The sequence below is a fragment of the Canis lupus genome, chromosome 18 (assembly GCF_003254725.2).
Source record: "Canis lupus dingo isolate Sandy chromosome 18, ASM325472v2, whole genome shotgun sequence".
Lineage (NCBI taxonomy): Eukaryota > Metazoa > Chordata > Mammalia > Carnivora > Canidae > Canis > Canis lupus.
The window spans coordinates 270,897-293,956 of NC_064260.1; the positions used below are offsets into that span (position 1 = coordinate 270,897).

Genomic DNA, 23,060 nt, shown 5'->3' on the forward strand with positions numbered 1-23,060 from the left:
GGCCGGGCCAGGGCCAGGGCCACTTCGGGCCTTGAAATCACAGTTTCTCGTGGAACCTTGGACAGAGGAGGGCCTTCCCTCCTCTCAGGCCTCGCTTCCAGCGTGTGGCGGGGGGAGCCTGGGCCACAGAGCAGGAGTGTCTCCACCTTACACGCCAGTGGCCTGGGGGCGCTGCGCCCTGAGAGGGGGTCCCTCCACACCCGCATCACCCCGACAGGGACCGGAGACCTGCAGGTGCCGCTCGGAGCCCCTGAAGCTGCGGGGCTGACCCCCCTGCCCTGGCCTCGCCCCAGACGGTCTCCCGGCCCTGCTCCCACTTCAAGCTTCAGGTTTGTTATTGGGCCTCCACGCGCACGTACTATAAGCTCCTTATTTTTTCTTTTGTTCACCTTGTGTAAATTTATGTACTGACCCAGCTGGAGGACCCTGAACCCTGGGGCGAATTTCTTCTTCCCTAAGGTATCTCCTGGGGGATCCGAGCTGTCACTTCTGAGTAGGGAAGCTTGGATGGGGAGGGAGGTGAGACGTACGCAGGGATGCGGACGGGGTGTTGGGTCACATCCACCTGCAGACTCTTCCCCACAGGGCTCTGAGCATCCCCAGGGCTAGGGATCCCCCACAGGGCTCTGAGCATCCCCAGGGCTAGGGGTCCCCCACGTGGCTCTGAGCATCCCCAGGGCTGGGGATCCCCCACGTGGCTCTGAACATCCCCAGGGCTGGGGGTCCCCCACGTGGCTCTGAGCATCCCCAGGGCTGGGGGTCCCCCATGTGGCTCTGAGCATCCCCCAGGACTGGGGGTCCCCCATGTGGCTCCGAGCACCCCTGAGGCCTGGACAGTGTGCTCCATCTGAGCTCGGCAGGATGAACTCGGGTGGGCGCCTTGTGGCTGCACACGAAGACCGAGCAGGGAGCGTGGTGAATGCAGGGCCAGGGGCCTAGAGAAGATTTGGGTGCGAGGACTCCTCTTCTGTGTGGCTACATCCGCCACCCCCACGTCCCCACGCCCCGTGACCCCTCCAGCTGGAGGCCGGCTGGTGCCAGCCGTGAGGCCCGGGGCTGTGGGGAGGCAAAGGCCAGGCCTGTCCGACAGAGCGGCCTAGACAGCCGCGCCTGCGCTTCACCTCCGTCTGACTGTGGTGGGCACGGGTGGGCACGGGTGGGTGCTCAGGGCTGGCCGCCGCCGCCAGGTGCCGCAGGACGTAGCCCCCTCCCCCTCCCTGCCACCCCTGGAGCTCCGGAGGGTCCGGCTGTGGGGCCGGGACCTGCTCTGGTGCACTGAGAACAAAATCCCCAAACTCCGTGTTTCCGGGACCTGCCCCCGAGGAAGCAGCTGGCTGAGTGGGGCTGCACCTGGTCTCTCTGCCAGCCCCGTCTGGGAGTTCCCGCAGCCTTTAACTCGCTCCCATGAATCTGTGGCCAGGGGGGACGCGCGGCCAGGAGTTTGGGGGGGCAGGGCATCCTCTCCAGCTCAGGGCTGCCCTTGGGGCTGGGAGTTCGAGCCCCACGTGGGGCTCCCTGCTGGGCGCAGAGCTTACTTAAATTAATTAAGATCTCAGTAACCTAGCTTGGTTTTAAAATGTGTACATTTTCTGTGTCACCATGTTTAATATTTAAGACGTAATTGTGTTTTGGGTTTCGTGTCATGTTAACAAGCATACTGGTGTCAGAAAACGTTTTCCTTTCCTTTTATGTTTCTTTCTGGTTTTCTTTTTTTTCCTTTTTTTTTTAAAAAGATTTTATTTATTTATTCATGAGAGACAGAGAGAGGCAGAGACACAGGCAGAGGGAGGAGCAGGCTCCATGCAGGGAGCCCGATGCAGGACTCGATCCTGGGACCCCAGGATCACGCCCTGGGCCAAAGGCAGACGCCAAACCGCTGAGCCCCCCAGGGATCCCCCAGACACCTGTTTCTAACGTCCTGCTACTATATTCTGCGAGGTGTAATAAACCACCTTATTTGATATGTGTGATGAATTTCCCTTGTTTATATATTTTTTACTTTTTTTAAAGATTTTTTTAAATTATTTGAGAGACTGTGCATGTGTGCACACAAGTGTGAGGGGCAGGGGAGGCAGAGAGAAAGCGAGAGACGGAGAACCTATGCTTAGTGTGGAGCCCAACCACGTGGGGCTCGATCCCAGGTCCCCGAGGTCACAACCTGAGCCGAAACCAAGATACGGATGCTTAACGAGTGAGCCACCTAGATGTCCTTTTTTTTTTTTTTTTTTTTTTTTAAATAATACAACTGTCGGATTGGGAGTCACTGGTCAAAGATGGCTCATATTTGTTCCCCACGGGAAGACCATACTCGTCTGCTGTCCTGCAAGCCCTGAATCCTTATGCCTGTGTCTTTAAACATGCAGTAATGTTAGGTATTTATGTTATTTTTCATCTTAACCATGTTGGTAATCTGAACATTTCATTGTCGCCGTATTTTGTGATATATATCGGCTCTCGTGTAGATTTCAAAAAAAAAGTTTTATTTATTTGAGAGACAGTGAAAGAGAGAAAAAGTGAGCATGAGCAGCGGGGAGAGGGAGAGGGAGAAGCCGAGTCCCCGCTGAGTGAGGGTCTCGCCATGGGCTCCATCCCAGGACCCCAGGGTCGGGACCCGACTGAGCCACCCAGACACCCTTCTTTTGTAAATTCTTTAACGAACTACATATTTATGCATGCTCTTTGACCACTTTTTTGTTTGGGGTGTTCATTTTTTAAAAAAGGACCTGAACGCATCACATTTGCAATACTTCGTTTTAAAGGCTTTGAGAACCTTTGGATGAATTCAGTGCCGTGGAGATCATCGTCTGGGGCGCGTGCTGAGTCCCCGGTAGGTTAAGGTGTTCCCCACCAGGTGCTAATGTACAAGCGATTGAAGCCATCAGCCCAAAAAGAGAAGGAGGAGAAGAAAAAAAAGAAATCTTTGTACATTTTTCCCAAATAATTTGATGGTCAGGGTCACCGGGAATGCCTAATCCTGGATGTCACTAGATGCTTCGAATAGAATTACAGTCATAAGTGAAAGAAGACAATTCATAACAATTTGGTCCGGCATTTTAATTTTGTCTGTTAAAATATTCATGTGAATACTTTTATGAGTTTCGCCATAAATAGTTGATCGGCGGTTCCTCCGTGACCATAAACCATCTCAGCCCTTTATTTCTCTCATTTATGTTCAGTTAACATATGGGAAGGCGGGGAGAATTTATTTTTCTTAATAATGAGAAACGTCTGTCCCCACAGACTTACTGAGCCTGTCTGGTGAGCTTTTACGATGTCTGGAGGTCAGCAGTACACCTGTCCTGGCAGTGCCCTAAGCGTGGTAATAGGAATTCTCATTACTTAAAAAAAAAAGAATTCTCATTACCGAGAGGGGAAAGTGGGAGTGTCTGTGTCAGAGCGGAGCCGGCGTCTGGAGACGCAGGCAGCTCTACACCAGTCACACAGCTTGTTGGTGCCCAGTCTGGATTCCAGGCCAGGTCTGCGTAGACTAAGGGACCGAATGCTCGCCGTCCCCCCCGTGATGCTGCGACCTGTCCTCCCTGAGCAGAGCCAGTGGACAAATACATGGCCATTCCCTGCTGGTGTTCCCCCCACCGGCAGGTGCATTTCCGACGCCTAGAAGGCCTTGCTCCGCTTCTGTTTTCTGTGCACCTGTCTGCATAGACGAAAGCTTCCTGTAAACAGGTGTCATGGGCACCGCCTGCTGCAGACGTGTTTGAGCAGGTGCGTTGTTTGGCAGGCAGCTGGGGGGGGGGCCCTGGATGGGGTGTTGGAAGGCGCTTCTTAGAGGCTGCTTTGAAGGGTGCTGGCTCTTGGAAGATGATGGCCGGTGGCTCGGTTGGGTCATAACCCATCTCAGCTGCTGGTGACCTTTCAATGCCTCTTGACCCTAAAAGGGTGAGGCATGCTTCCACCAGAGAAAGGAGAGTGCCAGGAGCATCGTGCGTTCCAGGGGGGCCATGCTGGGTGGGCTTCGGGGTCGCTGGATGGGGCTTCTCCATTAGAGGCGGGTGTATGGAGCCCCAGCCCCAAGCCCCAGGGAGGGGAGACAGGCCAGACCCGGACATTGGGGTGGGTCGTGGGTGCCTGATGAAGCTCCATTAGGTCCCAGTACTGGGGAGTGCGGGGAGCTTCCTTCCAGGGGTGCTCGGAAGGTGCTGGGGAGTGAGTGCACGGCAGCCGGCGCCCTTCCGTGGCCTTGCTCCTGTCTGTGCCTCCTGTCCCGGCCCTCGGTCAGGTGGCCGACCCGAGTCCCCACTTCCGAGCCGCTCTGGCCCTTTAGCTCCACCCCAGGCAGGGCCCACAGGAGCTGCTCGGAGGCAAGGTGACAGCCTGCACTCGAGGTTGGCATCTGGGGTGAGGAGGGACAGCTCCGAGGGACCCAGCCGTGGCCTGCGGGCCAACTCCGTCTGGGGGGGGGGGTCTCGGGGGCGGCTGCCCGGAGGACCCCTGGCTGGGAGCAAAGCCTGCCCCTGGTGACCCGGGGCCTCGCAGGTGACGGTGACGGCTTCTCGGTGAAGCTAAAGGGGAGCTGAGGGGGCGAGTCTGTGCTCAGAACACCCCCCCCCAACTGGGCCTTCGAGGCCCCGTGGCCCTGGCTAACCCCGTGGCCCTGAACGTCTCCTGCCCTCCGCGTGGCCCCTGCTGATCGTGACACTCGCTTCGTGTTCCCTCGTTTCTTCACACGTTTTCTCTCAGCCCCCTTTTTGTTTTTTTGAAGATTTTATTTATTTATTCATGAGAGACGCAGAGAGAGGCAGAGGGAGACACAGGCTCCCTGCGGGACTCCATCCCGGGACCAGGGATCACGCCCTGGGCCGACGGCAGATGCTCAACCCCTGAGCCCCCCGCCCCCCACCCCCGTGATGTCCTTCCCGCGGACCCAGTGGGCACCGCCGTCCCTGCACCTGGTTGTGCCCGTGGGCTCCCTACCGCGTGCCCGAGGAGTTGCGTCCCAGCTGCTCTCGCCAGCCTTGTGCTCGCTGCCCTGATAAATGATCGATCTTTCAAAATGGTCCTTTCTCTCAACATGATTTCTTTGGGGGATTTTAAGTGTATTCCCTGCGCTGTTATCACCTGCATTTCGGTTTCGTATTTGTAAGCACGTACCTGGCGTCGTCCGCGGCCTTGGGGAGACCGACCTGGAAGGCGCTGGGACGCAAGGCGCGGCCGCGTCCCTCCGTGGACAGGGGTTGGGGCTGCAGGCCTTGGGTCTGCCTCCCGTTTCCCTCCTGTTGGGCCGTCCGCGGCCTGGACCGAGAGCTGCAGGCACCGGTCGGGTGGCCCGGGGGCGGAGGGGACCCCCCCTCCCCAAGGGGCCTGGCAGGGGGAGCAGGACGTCCCGGACTTGTGCTCACGCTGTGCATCGCTCCCTCAGGCCGGGTCTCAGGGTCGAGGTGGAAGGAGGGGAGGCCGGGAGGCTGAGCCTGCAGCCGAGGGGCCTCCCCTGGAGCTGCAGATGCGGCCCTGATGCCTTGCTGGCTCCCCTGCACAGGGACACCCCCAGGGCGGGGGGGGGCACCTGGGCATGACCTGGAGCATCCTCAGGAGGACGGCCGTGGGGACAGCGAGCTGCGGCCCCCCCGGGGCTCCCGTGCCGCCGGCTGCCGGGCCGAGTGGGGCCGAGGGGGGGCCGTGGGCATCGGCAGGCCCCGGGCGGTCCCCTGGCCTCAGCCGGCTGCCCGTCCCTGTCTCCGCAGGTGGCGCCCCCGCAGGGACCCCCTTGGCCCAGGCCGCGGCCCTCCTGGTGAAGCGGCTCCGCCACACGCGCCGGGCCTGGAAGGGCGCCGTCTCCAACCTGCTGCTGCCCGTCCTCTTCGTGGCCTTGGCCATGGGCTTGTTCATGGTGAGGCCGCTGGCCACGGACTACCCGCCCCTCGAGCTCGCGCCCGGCCGTTCCGAGGGGGCCGAAGCTTACTTTTTCAGGTGAGAACCTATTTCTCCTCCTTTACGTCTGAGTTATGGCAGGACAGGTAACGGAGAGCAGTGGCTTTGATGCTCTTGTTTTTTTCTTTTATTTTTTTTGAGATTTTATTTATTTATTTGAGACTGATAGACAGAGACAGAGATAGCGAGAGTGAAGGGGAAGGGCAGCAGCAGGGAGCCCGAGGTGGGACTCGATCCTGGGACCTGAGGCCGTGACCCAGAGCTGAAGCAGACGCTCCATGCCGAGCCCCAGGCTCCCGTCTTCCCCCCGAATCTTTTATTTTTTTATTTTATTTTTTTCCCCTGAATCTTTTAAAGGAATGAACCAAAAGGACAGAACGTCCCATAGCGTGTTCTGGCTGAATGCTCACAGCCCTGCCTTGTGCCTCGAATGGGAAGGAGTCGTCACTATCGCGAGTTTTTTAATGAGTAAATGTGTTTCTTGGAAAAAAAAATAATAGAAAATGCAGGCCGGTCAAAACAGTGTAAGGACGGTCCTAGGCGGTCCCCCCAGTGCTGCCGACCCTGAGACGGGGAGCCGCGCCCTGTGCCCTGTGTTGGGAAGCGACGCGGGAGGGAGGAAGCACACGTGCAGGGGACTCCGCACCGAGCCCCCCAGGGATGGGCCGGGGACCCTTCCCACGACCGCGGATCGGGACCGCGCGGGAGCCCTGAGTCCGACCCTCCACTGTCTGGGCCACCCCTGGGCCCCGGGCACGTAAAGCTCCTAAACACGAGCACTTTTACTTCTTTAGGGCAGCGGTATCGCACTTTGGGACTCTTCTTTTTTTTTTTTTTTTTTTTGCTTTTTTACTCGATGACATATCCTTCTGTTCCTGTAAGTCGAGCACGCCCACGCCACTCATTTTCAATTTTCTCGTTTTTGAGATTTGTTCCATCCTTTAGGGCGAAGCAGAGAGGGAAGGAGCATGTGGGCTGGGGGGGAGAGGCAGAGGCAGACGCAGAGACGGAGAAAGTCCGCGGTGGCCGAGTCCGGAGACCGCCAGGGGCTCGATCGCTCCACCCGAGATCACACCCTGGGCAGAAACCGGAGCCCCAGGCGACCCAGCATCACCCACCCTCAGGCTGTGCAACAGCACGTGGCAGGGAGACCCCGTGATTCAGTCAAATGCTCTCTTTTGGGGGTTTTCATTGGTTTAAGCAATTCTCCTATTACAGGCGACTCTGTAGGAATCACGTCCCCTCGGGCTCACGCCCCCGTCCGTTTCCCGCATCACATGCTTCCTTCCCAAGCTGTGGGGCCACAGGCATTAGGGTCTTCAAGGTAGATACGGTCCAACCATTCCTATCCGTGTGCAGCCCCAGAAAGTCCTTGGTTCGTTTACTCGCTGCTGTTTATTTTTATTTTATTTTATTTTATTTTATTTTATTTTATTTTATTTTATTTTATTTTTTTGCTGCTGTTTATTATGCACCTACTGTATGCCATGCCTGTTCCCTCTCTCTCTCTCTTTTTTTTTTTTGTCCGTCTGAAAGCATTTTCCTTGCTCTCCCAGCATTCATTTTTGCATAGAAGTCATGCAGTCCTGACGTATTAGGCCCTGGGAGTTAGAGATATTTTATTTTAACATTTTCTTCCAAGAAAAAAGCAAACACAAGTTTATTAACGTGTGCAGAGTACATGCACCGGGGAGCCCCCGCGTATGCGTAGCTCAAGAGGGCGCTCGGGACTGCATCTTAACAAGAGAACCATGATTTTTTGGAGACTTGACAGGACGCTGGATAAAGGCTCCGCGCTCTGGGAGCAGCCAGTGGGGGGCACACAGTCGGGGTAGGGATGCTTGCGCGGACTCGGGGGGTGTGTCTGGCCCAGAGGTCTCCACCTGTGGCTGGTGGTCCGCTCCCTGGTAGAGTGGAGGGAGGGGGGCACTCAGACTATGGCTGCGTCTCGGCAAATAGGGGCGAGGCCAGAGCTTTTCTGTTCTCTTTTTCTTCTTTTCAAGATTTAATTAATTAATTAATTAATTATTATTAATTAATTAATTAATCAGTGAGAGAGAGCGTGAGAGAGCTAGCATGAGCAGGGGGTGGGGCCGAGGCCGAGGGAGACGCTGCTCCGAGGGAGACGCTGAGCGTGGAGCTCCCCTCGGGGCTCCACCCAGGGCCTGAGCTCAGGTCACGACCTGAGCCGAAGGCAGGTGCCTCACCCACGGGGCCCCCGGTGCAGCCAGAGAGCGTCTCCGACACCTGCTTGTCAGGTGCCTTCGGCTCACGGTGATCCTTGTGCCCACAGGGCAGCATATTGTGTCTCCCCCCACCCCCGCGCACAGAGACACACAGGGACGCGGTCAGGCCACCATGGGGCTGGCAAGGCAGGGAGGCCACGCATCAGGGCCGCTGCCAGCCCCCGGGGGCCTGGGTGTCCCCCTGCAGTCAGATATTGAAGCTTTAACCCGTGTGGCTGTGGTGGGACACGGGGCCTCTACGGCAGTAATTAAGGTTATATGGTGAATATTTCAATATTTTCTTCCTTTTTTTTTTTTTTTTTTTGAGAGACAGAGCGCATGTGCAAGGAGAGGGGGAGAGGGAAAGCCAGAACCTTTTTTTTTTTTTTAAGATTTTATTTGTCTGATTTATTTATCTGACGTGCGTCCCGCTGCTTTCGGAAGGAGTGTGCCCCCGAAATCGCTGCCCTTGTCCTGGGTGCCGGGTCCCAGGATGAGCGGTCCCGCGTCCCGGGACCCATGCTCCTGGCTCCTCTCCCTCCGGCGGCGGCGGGGAATCTCCTGACCGCCCAGGCCGTGCTGACCTGATCATCGGGGTCTGCATCTTAGCCCAACAATGATTCTCCGACAAGCGGCTTCACGCTGCTCGTGATTCCCCTTGGTTTCCTGCACACACACACACACACACACACACACACACACACACACACGGCCCGGGGTCAGCGGCTCTCAGCCTTCTTGCTCTGCAGGTGGGCGCATCCCCATTTCATGACACTTGTGAGCGGTCTCCAGGGGCGACACGCGGTACTTGCATCGCGATCCTCCGGTGCTCTCCAGCGGAACTCCTGGCTGCCGGGCGAGGAATCCAGGCCTGCGTGTGGTGTCAGCAGCCACTGCCTTGCCCGGCCGGCCCGAGGGTACACGGGAGTCTCGGCCCCTGGTGCACTGGCCGACCTCAGCACGGCCTCCTGGTCCTAAGGCCTTCCGGCTCGGGAAAGGGCAGCGATGCGCCTCTGTTGAATTCCCTTAAGAGTTCTGAGGTCGGCCACTCAGGAAGGCACGCCCTGGAGGACACCCACCTAGGAGCCCGTGCGCAGGCCGGCAGGCCCCTCACAGGGGACTTGGTGCTCGGCGCCCAGAAAGCCCGGGGCTTCGTGGCTCCGTGTGTAGCCTGGACGCCTCTAACTCCACGTCCTGGGGGCTGAGGGGGCGGTCGGGGGGTCAGGGGAGGCTCAGGTGGGGGCCAAGGGGAGGCCAGGAGGGGGGGCACTAGGAGGGGTGTCCAATGAGGGGGACCAGTGGGGGAGCAGAGAGGAGGGGCCAGCGGTGGGGGGCTGGGCCAGGGGCGGCCTGGGAGGGGTGCCCAAGGGAGGGGCAGTGGGGCGTCCAGGCAGGGAGGCTGGGTGGGGGCTGGGAGGAGGGGCCAGTGGCGGGGCTGGGCAGGGGGGTGCTGGGAGGGGTGTCCAATGGGGGGACCAGTGGGGGGCCAGGCAGGGGGAGCTGAGTCTGCTCCTACGAGGCTGAGAAGCCGAGGAAGAACCATTTTGAGAGCCGCGTCTTATGGGCCTGCGACCAGAAAGCGGAGCAGAGGGAGTGCATCTTGGCTGCTGTGGGCCTAAGCAGCCAGTCCACAGCCCCTGCTCCTGAATCAGCTGCTAGCTAACTGCTAGTTTCAGGGGGGGCTTCCGGGACTCCCCGTTCCCACTGGGAGCTGCAAAGAGAGAGGAGGCAGGGACTCGGCTTGTTCAGGCCTGAGGCCGGGCAGGCAGGCCAGGGAAGCAGGAAGGCGGCAGTCCAGCTCTGAGCAGGGCAGCCCGGGCACAGCTGTGTGCACCCTGTTTGCTCTGCACACCTCGGGGGTAAAATCCGGAGACCCTGCAAGAGGTCCCGGAGTCTGTCCCCACTGTCCTGGGATGATGACGGTACGTCCGAACCCGGCCTCCTTGTCCTTCAGGCTTCTGTGCGGTGGCTGCTGCTCCAGGTACCTGGCACTCTGCACTTTTTTTTTTTTAAGATTTTATTTATTCACTTGAGAGAGAGAAAGCACAAGCAGGGGAGAAGCAGACTCCGTGCTGAGCAGGGAGCCGACGTGGGGCTTGACCCTGGGACCTGAGATCGTGACCTGAGCTGAAGGCAGAGGCTTCACCGATGGAACCTTCCAGGTGCCCTCGGGATAAGACCACTTGCAAAATCTGGCTCAGAAGTCCCTCCTGCAGGGATCCTCAGCCTCCGCCCTCTCTGCGTGGCCACCACGCCACGTGGATCCCACGGTGGTTTGACCCGTGGCTGCAGATCCGTGTCTTCCTTCCCGCAGGATGGCTCCCTGGAGGGTCAGGATCGAGGCTTACTCATCCCTCTAAGGGTAGCTCTTGCCGCAGCCAGCGTCTAGAAAAGGTTCCTTTCATTAAGTATTTGTGAAGTTGAACTCAACGATCAAGATAAAATGTAGCAGGAAAAAGTCTTCCAGAAATGAGCCCAGGTCTCTACTTTGAGGTGCAAACAAAGCGCGGACCGTGGAAAGGTGGCTGCGGATGTGTGGTTGAGCGCATCTGGAGGAGACCCCAGGGCTCCCTCTTCTGGGCTGGGCGCTTGGTCCTCACGAGAAGGGGTGCTCCTGAGGCACCTTGGGAAAACCCACGGGGTCCCCCCTGAACGTGGACGTCACCCCGGTCCGTGGTCAGCTGTGTTTCCACCATCGAACTGTCTCTGCTTTCTCCACCTAGTCCCAGCCAGAGGAAGCCCTACACACGGCCTTCTGCCTGCGTGTCCCTGCGGCCAAATATCCCCATCCCATAGGGCCTCTGCCGTATTGGAGTGAGCCCACCCTGGTCCCCTATGATCTCACCTTAACTATGTCTCCAAAGACCCCGTTTCCAAGCAAGGTCCCATCATGGCCTTCTGGATGGGCACGGAATTGTGGGCAGCCACTGTTCATCGCAGTCCGCGTTTTCATAGCACCTGCCTTAGCCAGTGCTGTTCAGCTGAACCAACGTTTTAGTCACCTTTTGAAAAAAAAAAAAAAAAAAAGAGTGACTTGGCTTTCTACAAAAACGAGACCCCGCATGCGGAAGGAAAATCAGAAATAAAAACTGGTTGACGACGAGCGTGATGGTTGGTGTGTATACGTCAGCACCGTGGTTGGCAGGACGGGACCTGGGATGCGGTGTAGGTGGACCTACGTTCACGTCTGAGCAGTGACACCTGGTGGCCTCCCGACATCCACCTTGAACATTTCATGGGTCACGTTCTTGTCTGTACGGAGGAGTAACTCCTCCTACGGACCCTGTATCTTTATCCCGTGAGAGCACAGAGCACCTTATTCTGTTCGGACGATTCGGAGGGATGGCGAATGCAAAGTAATTGGCTTATTTCCTGGCAGAAATGACGCGTGGGCTGCTGGTATACCCTGGGCAGCCCCGGTGCATCACCTGTGCTTCTGGGTGGTGAGCGGAAGGCACATGGTGCTCCCCGGCGGGCTGGGAAACGTGCCCCCAGCAGAACGAACTAGGTGCTCCCTGCACCGCCCGCCCGGGTGCCGGCCGCCTGTGTCCTGTCCAGTCCACCTGGGAGCCCCGCCACCCTGTGCCGCCTGGGGCCTCCGAACTCTGTCCTGACCTTGCGTATCCAACCTTGACCGCAGGAGCGTTCTCTGCCCTAGGCCGCGGTCTGGCCCTTTCTTCCTGGCTCAACTTACACACGTGTGGCCTCTTTTGAAGTCCTGTTCAAGTGGCCCCTCAGCATCCTTACCGAGCGTACCCCCGGGTGCTTCACCAGCTGGTGCATGCTGCGCTTCGGCGCCCGTGGAGTGCGCACTCCAGTGGGAGACCGTGGAGGGCAAGCAGCGGAGCTCACGCTGACGGACGCCACACGCCGCCCCTGGATGGTGCCCAGCACCGGGCAGCTGTCCCTGGAGTACTTGCACACAGGCGATTTCCAGTCCTTTCCTCTCTCCCTGACCTTGAACTTAGGAGGCATTTTACCTCCTCCCACAGCCCGCAGGGGACGGTCCATCAGCCCCATCCAGTTGCCTTCAACGCATCATGAATCAGCGACAGTTAGGGGACCCTGTCCTGGCGCTTGGTGCGGTGATGTTGAAATAGAAGGACAACGAAGCAGCAGTGCTGACTGGGTCCTCATCCTGAAGACCCCTCACTCACACACATAGGGGACCTCCTCGGGTGACACCACCTCCTGGGGGCAGGAAGGAAAGAACGCTCAAGCTTTCTGGATCTAATTCTCTCTTTTAAAAGATTTTAGTTATTTATTCATGAGACACAGAGAGAGGCAGAGACACAGGCAGAGGGAGAAGCAGGCTCCCTGCGGGGAGCCCGATGCGGGACTCGATCCCAGGTCCCAGGTCATGCCCTGAGCCGTTGGCAGATGCTCCACCCCGAGCCACCCAGGTGCCCTGGCTCTACTTCTCATTCCACAAACAGACACAGACACAAGTCCTACCCGCAGGAAGCTCCCGGCCGAGCTGAGAGATCACCCCACAAATAGCTGGACAAGGAAGTCTCAGAAATGCCACACCAGGCAGCCACGTACAGTGCGGGTTGTGCTGGTGGGGACGGGGCGGGGCCCCACCCGGGGCTCCAGGAAGGCCTTTGGAAGCCTACGCACCTGAGTCGAGTGTCCTCAGTGACAACCGGGTGCTCCCCGGGCAGGTAGGAGGCAGCGTTTCTCCAGACAGAGGAAGAGGTGCAGGTCAGCGTGAAGAGGAACGGGACAATCCTGCAATGTCTACGTGTTCCCGCAGGTGCGGGAGGCCTTCCAAGCAGAGACTACCTTAGCCTTCAAGCAGAGTGAAGGGCGGAAGCACGAGGCTACACCCCATGGTGCGATGTAACGGGCTGTGTCCGGTGCATTCCCCAGACGGTTGTTCCATGGGGCACCGTTCCCTTGGGGGTCCGTTCCGAGGGCCGCTAAAGGGGTCACATCTTCCTGTTGGGGTTGATTAAGCTGCAAAACAAAGTTAAACGGGTTCCTTTTCTGTAAGCGTCTCAGAGCTTGTACCATGTGGAACTGGCCACACAGGGCCTGCGTCCCTCTGCTAGCTTCCCCTAGAGTCGGGGACGTCATGAGCATCTCCGTGAGGACAACGCATGGAATCCATACTCCAGCACCCCACGCCTCTGCCTCTGGCTGAGACACATTCGGGGTCTGTGTGTTGTTCAGTGGTCAGCAGGGTCCCACGCATCTGAGGGTGGCCTTCTCCACTGCTGAGAACGTCACGGAGATTCTGCACCTTTGCCCGTCTCCACATGTTGTCGGTGTTGAGCGTTGGACGCCGTACCACTGTGTGAACACAGCAGCTTATTGGTCTTTTCTCTTAATGGTGGCCATTGGGAGCTCCTTCCAGTTTTTTTTTTCTTTCTTATGATGGTGAACAGTGCTGCGTGAATATTCTAGAATATTCTAGCGAAGGTCTTCATTTACACGTATATAAGAGCTTCTCATGGGTGGAGTCCCAGAAATGTAATTGCTAATCAGTGGCCCAGAGTATGTGAATCTTTTGCTTTAGGAGATAATGCCAAAGTTTTCCAAAGCGGTTACCATCCTGCACATACGCGTCCCCTTCACTGCTTTTATGTGTATTTCTTAAAAATAGCCAGCTCAAGAAAATGTTTATGCCAAAGAGGCATATTTTGGGGTGGCGTACCCTGTCCCCCTCACATGCGTATTCCTGTCTAGTCTACGGATCCTTATGTTGCATCTGAGCACAGCTATGCACAGCAGCTAAGCTGGGGGTGCATAATGCATGCTTCCTAGTTGTGCCAGCGTGCCCCAACACTTGACACACGTTCCCCCTCTTAAGTGACTTCAAACCACTTCACCTTGTCCACTCTGGTCCACTTGCAAGTCATGCAGATCTGCAGTTCCCGTTCTTTCTGCCCTGCTCTGCGGATGGTGCCTTGGTTTGCATGTCATCTCTGGATGCTGCTTCTTCAGCGTGGTCAGCAGACGGCAGGTGCCCTGCACCCCAGAAGCTTCCAGGCAGGGCGTCTGGCTCGCAGTTCCCTTTCCTTTGTAGATAATGTAATAGGAGATCTTGATCTTATAAGATTTCTTCTTTGTAGAGTGTTGGATCTTTATTCTCCATCTTCTTCTCATCAGACCTTCAGATTTTGGTGCAGGAAGCCTCTTTGGGGTCAGGTTTGGAAACATGCATCTGTTCCAGCAGGTCCCCGGGGTCACTCTGAAGCACAGTACATTTTGTGAGTAACCTGGAGAGAGGAACAGTATCCCGTTTAAGAATCACCTCAGATTCTAAACTTCCTAGTCTGGGAATGATAGATTTCACGTGGTTCTAACAACATATTGAAATATAGGCGAGAATTTGAAGACAAGCAAAAAGCAATTGTTTTAGGAACAAGCATTTGAATTTTCAGACAACAAGGACAATTGGAAACCACGGTGGTTTTGTTTTATTTTATTTTTTTCAACAGCGACCTCTAGACCTGAGCAAAAATCTAGTAGAAACTAAACTATGACATTTAAACTTGCACTTGGTAATTATTCCCAGTAAGCCACTTTATCGATCAATATGTGTTTCTTGGAAAGAAAAAAATACTGTAGACTTTCATATTTGTTCTTGGATTAATGGGTCAAAAGAGAGCAATCCAGAGTATTTTCCGAAGATGCCACAAATAATGTTTTCTTTTTATGGGCAACATTTCAGTGGGAAATATGTCCCTTTGCTTGTGACAGGATCTTCTCATTTGTCAGTATCGGGGAGGCTGTTTGCTCCGAGAAACATCGCCGTCGGGACTCTCTACACGCCTCTCGCTGCCTTCCCGCTGCAGCTGCAGGGAGTCCTGTGGGCCGGGGTCAGCCCCAACCCTCAAGCTCTGCTGTATTTCCTGCAGTGGGAGCCTGGCGTGGGCGAGGCCGGGAGGGGCCAGGAGGGTCTGGGAGGGCGGGCATGGGAGGGGCCAGGAGGTGGGGGGCCGGGCAGGGCCCGCTAGGCTCGGGTGGGGGTGCGGCCTCCTGGGAGCCCCGTTGGGCCGCATCTGTCCCAAGGCTGCCCCGAGGAGTGTGGGGGTTTCAAAGCGCATAGATAACGAGGCGCCGCTGATAAATGAGGAACAGAGGAACCGCAGATCGCTGTTAGAGGCCCATTAGGGGTTAGGAACGTTGGAGATCCCGTCTGGGGAAAGGGCTGCACGCGGAAATCCTGAAATTGGTTCTCGTTTTGGGCTTTTATTGGCGCCTAAGAGACGTGGGGTGCAGTAGGCCTGACGCCTCGCCCCCCACCTTTGATGCTGGTAGCAGCCCAACCGTATTTGGGAATTGGCATCTCCCAGTCCGTGGACAATCAGAAGAATCCGTGGTTGAACCTTAGTTGAGGGTCTTCCATTGCTTAAGCGGAGCTACTGTTCCGAGTTCTTCAAAACAAACCTTTGGTGCATTTGTTGATTGATGCGCTGCTTTTTTCCCAAGAAAGAGATTTGAGGGCGCCCTTATACCTGAGTCCTCTATCATGCCAGGAAGACATCGTCTTTCCTTATCTTGGGGATACGTGTTCCTGACCGTGTCTACTCAGAGGCATTGTGTGAATGACACGGCGTAAGTTCTAGAAACAATAAACCAACTTTCTTTCGGAAATAGTCATTCAGAGTTTTAATTGCTTTAAATGAAGTCATTCCCAATCAGTCCAACTTTGACAGGTTTATTTATTTACTTTTAAAGATTTTAGGGATCCCTGGGTGGCACAGCGGTTTGGCGCCTGCCTTTGGCCCAGGGCACGATCCTGGAGACCCGGGATCGAATCCCACGTCAGGCTCCCGGTGCATGGAGCCTGCTTCTCCCTCTGCCTGTGTCTCTGCCTCTCTCTCTCTCTGTGTGACTATCATAAATAAATAAAAAATTAAAAAAATAAAATAAAGATTTTACTTATTTATTCATGAGAGACACAGAGAGAGGCAGAGACATGGGCAGAGGGAGAAGCAGGCTCCATGCAGGGAGCCTGACGTGGGACTTGATCCCAGGACCCGGGGTCATGGCCTGGGCTGAAGGAAGGCGCTCAGCCACTGAGCCACCCCGGTGCCCCATTTTAGACAGGTTTAAGTGGTCTTTTCCTCTCCATTTTCTCAAGTCACGGTGACTCTTATGATCCATGTACAAAATGTAATATAGTTTGTTTCCACACCTCCCCCAAGGTAGAGGAATAGAACGTCTTACCGCTGACGATGTCTTCAGTGAGGAAATTCAGTACTGGTGGGCTTGGTTCTTTTTCAGCAACGCTGCTTGAACTATCACCTGATTTCTGACACTTGTTCCAGTAAAATAAATATGATAATTGGATGTGTACTTAAAGCACACACAGGACTTGTTACCAAGAAAATGTCATTCCATATAGCTCACATATAGAAATAAGAAAACATAAAAATACAAAGCTCCATTGCAGAGCTAGGTGATTGAACAAATTTTCAAACCAAACCAGAGTTCCCACAGTAAGAGGAATTTTAAATAGATTTTAAAATATTAATGTGATGAAACATTGTGCGGCCTTTAAAATTTACTTTTAAAAACCATGCAAAAATGCCAAAGATGGCAGGATTATAGTAATAAATGAAAAGATGAGAGCAGTAATGCACTGTGAACATCCATATCCGTATATAAAGATGCAAATCCTTAATCTTATTGCTGGTTTGGCTTTACTATACAGACTCCACAATTAGCTTTATCTGCCATCACGGACAGAGGAATTGCTTGCCTGCATCAGCTCAGCCAGGGCATGCTGCCCTGTGACCTCCCGATGAGCACTAGCACACGGCGCCTTACTGCCTTCTTTCTTTTTGTCTTTGGATGAACAGCAGCGGAAGCGACGGCCAGGAACTCGCCCAGGTGCTTTTGCGGAAGTTTGGAGATCAGGATCTGCTCTGTGGTGGTTTAAACCCAGACCCGTAAGTATCAGACGCCTTTACCAGAGTGCACGCTGCAGCCCCAACCCTGCAGACCCAGAGCACCATCTCCCTGCTGACTGGTCTTGCCTGTTGCAAGTTTATTTTATTTTATTTATTTTATTTTATTTTATTTTATTTTATTTTATTTTATTTTATTTTTTATTTTATTTTATCTTATTTTTTATTTTATCTTATTTTATTGTTTTATTTTATTTTTATTTATTTTATTTTATTTTTATTTTATTTATTTAATTTTTATTTATATTACATATATTTTATATTTTATTTTATTACTTCATTAATTTTATTTTTGAAAGATTTTGTTCATTTATTTTAGAGATAAAGAAAGTGGGGAGGAACAGAGGGTGAGCACAGAGTCTGTTGGGATGGGGCGGTGTGATCCCATGACCCCGAGATCATACCAGGGGCTGAAATCAAGTCCCACCGATCAACCTGCTAAGCCACCCAGGTGCCACCCCCACTAACAAATTTAAATGACTCGAAATAACTGGAAATAAACATTAGCCTAAGGAGTAGGTTAGGCTGCATACTTGCCCCTTTCCTTCCTTGGCAAACACAGGCTTTATATTATATATTAGAAAAATAATCAATAATCAATAATTAATAGCGTTCAATTTGTTTCATAAAACCCCAAAGTAAAAAGTATAAAATAGCAAGTAAATATGAGACATGCATTAACTTATTCACTTTTTGGGAAAACTTGCACGCATGAAAAGATGTTTTTTTTTGTTTTTTGTTTTTTTACAAGAAAACGTTTAGTCCATTTGGGGGTGAATTACTTTGGCGAATTTTTCTTTTTTTTTTTTTCGAATTTTTCTTCTAAGATTTGAAAATGATTGCATTGAGAGGACTCTTTGATGAAACTTGTGAAAGTCTGCCTTTCTTCATAAACAATTTTCACTACGTTTGCTTGGCTGTTACTTATCGAGGATCTGCTGTAAATACAGGGCTGCCGTCGGAGCCAGGATTGATGCTGGATCTGGCCCTGCCTCAGGAATTTACAGTTCTGGGAAGAGCACGTGGGGAAAGTGATAAAACCACAATGATGGATTAAGTACCGGAGTGTACATTTTGGGGTAATAAATAGAACAATCCAGACAATAATGCGATATTGGCAGTAGGTTTTCCTAATTAGTGATGACACATCTTTCACATTAGTCATGTGGGCAATTAGCTCGGGAGCAAATAACTATTAGTGGGCTCAGTAAGGAAGAATTAATAGAAAATTCATTATGCTGCCCCACTCTAGTCTGGTTGGAAACCAAAGCCATCCCGCTTACAGAGGGCGCATCGTTGGCGATGCCTTGGTTTCCCGCGCGCTGAGCCTCACAGGACGTGACATGCGGTGGCAGAAACTGACGGGAGCTCGGGGACCTCCTGTCCTCAGCTGGCTGGCAGATAAAAGAACTTTTCTTTTTTTAAGATTTTATTTATTCATTCGAGAGAGACAGAGCGAGCACAAGCGAGGGTGGGGGCCGAGGGGGCCCCCGCTGAGCAGGGACCCTGAGGCCGGACTCTATCCCAGGACCCGGGATCATGACCTGAGCCAGAGGTAGATGCTGCATGGACGGAGCCCCCAGGCGGCCCAGAAGGAGATTTCCTTATCAAATCTCTCAAGAGGGGGAAAAAATGTAGGTTCAGCCCTAAGGACAGCAGGGATCCCCCCTGCAGGCCCCTCCCTAAGGCCCCGCTGACTCGGCCCCTCCCTCAGCCCGGCCTTCCTTCCTTCGTTTTCTGCTCAGCCCTTCTTTTCTTTCCGGATCTGTGGTTTGGTTTTCTCCTTTCTCTTGGTGAAATCCACGGGGGCTCCTCTCAAGCGGTCCTAATCAGCGACCTGTCCTGCCCTGTGCCTTGGTCACCAGGACAAAAGGCCGGGGCTGGCGGGGGGCTGCCTCCCACAAGGCTGCAGATGGAGGGGCTGGAGGCTGGTCCCTGCTTCTTTTCTAGGTTCTCTGCCTGGTCTCATAATTAAATCGAGCTGTGGCAGATTAATGGGAGAAGAGCAAGGGTAGTTAGTATGGGAGGGGGCTCACGGCAGAGACGCAGCCGCAGCCGCTCGACACCTTTTAGACAAAGAAGCCATACGTTTGAGAATTGAGAGGACCCAGGGGTGTGGGCTTGGGAGGGGTCGGGAGGAAGGAAGTGACAGGGTTGGCTTCCCAGGGCAGCTTCCCCGGTGAGAAGGGAGCGCACCTGCCGTGGGGACTGTCCTCCTGCCTGGGGCAGAGGGCCGGGCCTGCTGCCCACCAGCACTTAGTCATCGGTGCGCGATGACCGCTCAGCCTGCCCTGACCCCATCCCGCTCAACGCTTGTGTCAGCATCTGCCCAGGTGACAAAAACCAGGTCTGATCTGCTAAGGTCCCAGGTGGAGGCCAAAGGTTCTCCGTGAAACCCGGAGGTTCCCTTCCCTAAGTGAGAGCCGGTCTTGGATTCGGGGTTGGCTCCATCTCCCTGCCCTGAGGCCTCTCCCGGAACCGGCCACTTCCCCGTGAGCCCTCTGAGGGTCACCTGGGAGGATGTGGTGATGGTTCTTGACCTGCCTTTGTGATTAGATCTTCAGGATGAGCTCGACGCTGCCCCTTTTCGGAAGCAGCCTGGTGGATTTGGATGCTTAGTCGCGTCCTGCGGAGTCGCTGGTCTAGAGCCGCCTCCCCTCCTCGTGGGAGATGGGCCATTCCGTCCCCGGAACTCTGGGGCCCGGTGGGGCAAGGGGCAAGGTGGTTCCCCAGGTTAGACTGCAGCCCGTGCGGTGTCACCGGCAGCCTCAGCGCCCGCGGTCCCCAGGTTCGGTCCCCTAGGCTGCAGCAGCTGGCGACCTGTGTCTCCGGGGCCCCGCAAGGCGGGTGCTGGGGCCGAGCCCGGGGAGTGCGCAGGTCAGGCTCCGTGGACACGCAGGGGCCCGGCTCCGGGGATGCGGCGGGTCGGGGGCAGGTCCCGCCCGGCCCAGAGCCTCGAGCGCAGGCCCAGGGACCCGGGGACCCACCCCGCTCCGGTGACCTCAGGCCTTGCAGGGCCTCCCCTTTCTCTTCCGAGAAGTGGGGCCCACGAGGAGGTGTCGGCAAAACCCCCGGCGGGGTGGCCGTTGCTCGGGAGATGTGTGTCTCCCCTTCTGAACCGAGTTCCGAGGGGACAGTGTAGCTCGGTAGTGGAGCCGGCGGTGGTGAGTGTGCTTTGGTAACGTTCCCGAGCGACCTCGTATTCACGGGTGGCAGCAACACGAGAACGGGCGTGCCACGGCTGAGAGCTGCCCGGAGCTGCCGGGAGCGCCGCCAGGTCCCAGGAGCACTGGGCGGGCAGCTGGTCTGCGCTGTTGCTCTCTAAGTGCCCGTTAAATTGCTGCGTCCCGCCTCGAAGCGGAATCGGCAGCTCCTCGTGCTTATTAATTGCTGCAGTGCTGCCCGGACCAGCTGGTTCCAGAGCAGGGCCTGAGGCGTCAGAGTGGCCCCGGCCCTGGAGTGTGGCCCCGGCCCCCCAGCCCCCCTACCCTGGAGCACATCCCCGGACTCCCGAACCCCCAGCTCTGGAGCCCGTCCCTGGACCGCTGGCTCCCCAGTCCCCCTGCCCCAGAGCATGTCCCCAGCCCCTTGGCCCCGGAGAGCATCCCTGGACCCCTGGCCCCCCGGCCCCTCAGTCCCTGGTCCCCCAGCCCCCAACCCTGGAGTACGTCCCTGGACCCCTGGCTCCTCAGCCCCCTGGCCCTGGAGCGAGTCCCCAACCCTCCACCCCCCAGCCCCCGGCCCTGGAGCATGTCCCCAGATCCCCAGCTCCAGAGTGTGTCACCGGCCCCCCAGCCCCCGGCCCAGTGCATGTCCCCGGACCCCAGCCCCGGAGTGTGTCCCAGGCCCCCCAGCCCTGGAGCACATCCCCAGCCCCCTGGCCCCTCAGTCCCCAGCCCCGGAGAGCATCCCCGGCCCCCAGCCCCGGAGTACGTCCCCAGCCCCCTGACCCCGGAGCACATCCCCAGACCCCTGGACCCCAAGCCCCCCAGCCCCAGAGCATATCCCCGGCCCTCCAGCCCTGGGGCACATCCCTGGCCCCTCAGTCCCCCGGCCCCGGAGCACATCCCTGGACTCCCAGCCCTCTAGCCCTGGAGTATGTCCCCGGCCCCAGAGCACATCCCCGGCCCCCCGGCCCCCAAGCCCCCCAGCCCTCCAGCTCCAGAGCATGTCCCTGGACCCCTGGCCCCAGAGCGCATCCCCACACCCCTGAACCCCAAGCCCCCCAGCCCCAGAGCACATCCCCAGCCCCCCGGCCCCCAACCCCCTAGCCTTCCAGCCCTGGAGTGCGTCCCTGGCCCCCCGGCCCCCCAGCCCCTTGTCCCCTGGCCCCCCACCCGGGAGCCTTGGTCGCACATCCCATCCCGCACAGCCAACCAAGTGAGCGTCATTTAATAGACTGGAAATACTGTCATTGTGATAAAACATCGTCATCAGATTAGCAGCTCCAGCTGTGAAAACCAATGTACGAGCCATGCCTTGTGCAGCGGGAGATGCCTGTCGTGCGGACGGCTCGAGGCTGACGCAGCCCTCTTTTGTGGGAATAAAACTGCTCTGTGGTCTGAGAGATCATCCCGGGCCTCTCCTTTGTCTGTAGGATGAATGCTTCATGCTGGCGCCTGGACCCCCCGTCTGCCCCGCGAGCCCGGGATTCCTGCGGCTGCCCGGTAGGTCTGTACGGCGTGTTGCATCTTTGGTGAGTCTAGAAAGTAGCAGCAGTCGGCTCCCTCCGTCTGTAACGTGACTCGGAGTGTCTCCGCAGCCTCCCGGTTGACGGCACCAGCTGGCTTTTGGAAAAGTCTCGTTACGGAGGGTGGACGTTTACTTTTTATTCATCTATTTTCAAGGTATTATTTATTTGAGAGACAGCAGAGCGGAGGGTGGGAGCGGGTGGGAGGAGAGGGAGGAGCAGACTCCCCCGAGCAGGGAGCCCGACGCAGGACTCGATCCCAGGACCCGAGATCACAACGTGCGCCGAGGGCGGATGCTTGGCCGACTGGGCCTGGAGTGGACGTGTATGTGACACGGATGTGGCCCTGCTGTTCACCGGGATAACATCCCCGATGGCATTTTTCAAGCGAATTAATCTTCCTCAATTCGTGATGAAGAAGCTAGAATTGCCTTTTGGCGAGAAATTTCCCCAAATTTTAAGGAGGATGACCTCAAGCCTCGTCCCGTGCCTACGTGAGCATGGAGAGTGACTCCTTAGAAGCTGAGATACCGCCTGGCTTTTGGGATTAAGGTCGCTCACAGAGAGGAGGGAGGGGCCCCGCCATCCCGTCCGCGCAGGTGAATGAGCTGAAATTCCCCCGAAGACCGCGGGGACTCTCCTCAGCGGCATCTCCTGACGGAACGAATAACGAGCGTCGGCCTGTCGGGCACCGGCACGGGGCTCGCGTGCAGCCCTGGTGCCCAGAGGGAGGGGAGAGCGGGCACGAGTGCGCGGCGGCCGCCGTCAGGAAAGCACGGCCCACGGAGAACACGCTCTCGGCGCTCCGCGTTCAGCGGCCGGGACACGGCCCTCCCTGCCGAGGAGCGACCCCGGGGGTCATGCCCTGGACGAACCCGCTTTCCCCCCGACGCGGGCGGCGAGTGGCAGCCCCGTGGGGGAGGCGCATGAGGTGCCCGACCCAGCCTGCGCCCCGAGCCCCCGGGCCCCCGCGGCCGGGTCAGCCTGTGGGAGCTCCCCCGGGGCACAGCCCGCGGCCTCGGCTCCAGGCCCACAGGCACGATGGTGGCCCTTCCCCCGCGCTCCAGTTGTGGAGCCGCCGCCGTCCATCCCCTGCTCTGCGACTGTTCCCTTTCTGTTAAATCTGCGCCTTCCCTTACGAGCTACCTCGGATCTGGCGTCACCAGGCTGGGGGGCGGCGGCAAAGGACTCAGCTGTCCCCAGAGTCACGCCACCTTGTGTGAGCGGCAAGATTCCGGGGACACGCACATAGGGAAACGGGTGCGGGCGCAACGGCTCCCTGGACGCGCGAGCCTGGCCCTGCGGACGAGCTGCCTCTGACGAGGTCCCCCTGCA

General features: G+C 56.5%; 1 protein-coding gene across 1 annotated transcript in view; it reads left to right on the forward strand.

Moving 5' to 3' along the window:
- The window catches only part of ABCA13 (ATP binding cassette subfamily A member 13), a 188,739-nt gene that overhangs the window by 104,851 nt on the left and 60,828 nt on the right, over positions 1–23,060 (forward strand). Inside the window, exons 35-37 of the mRNA XM_049096779.1 lie at positions 5,700–5,925; positions 16,928–17,017; positions 21,633–21,702. Of these exons, the coding sequence (XP_048952736.1) occupies positions 5,700–5,925; positions 16,928–17,017; positions 21,633–21,702 (386 nt within the window). The remainder of the gene's footprint in view (positions 1–5,699; positions 5,926–16,927; positions 17,018–21,632; positions 21,703–23,060) is intronic.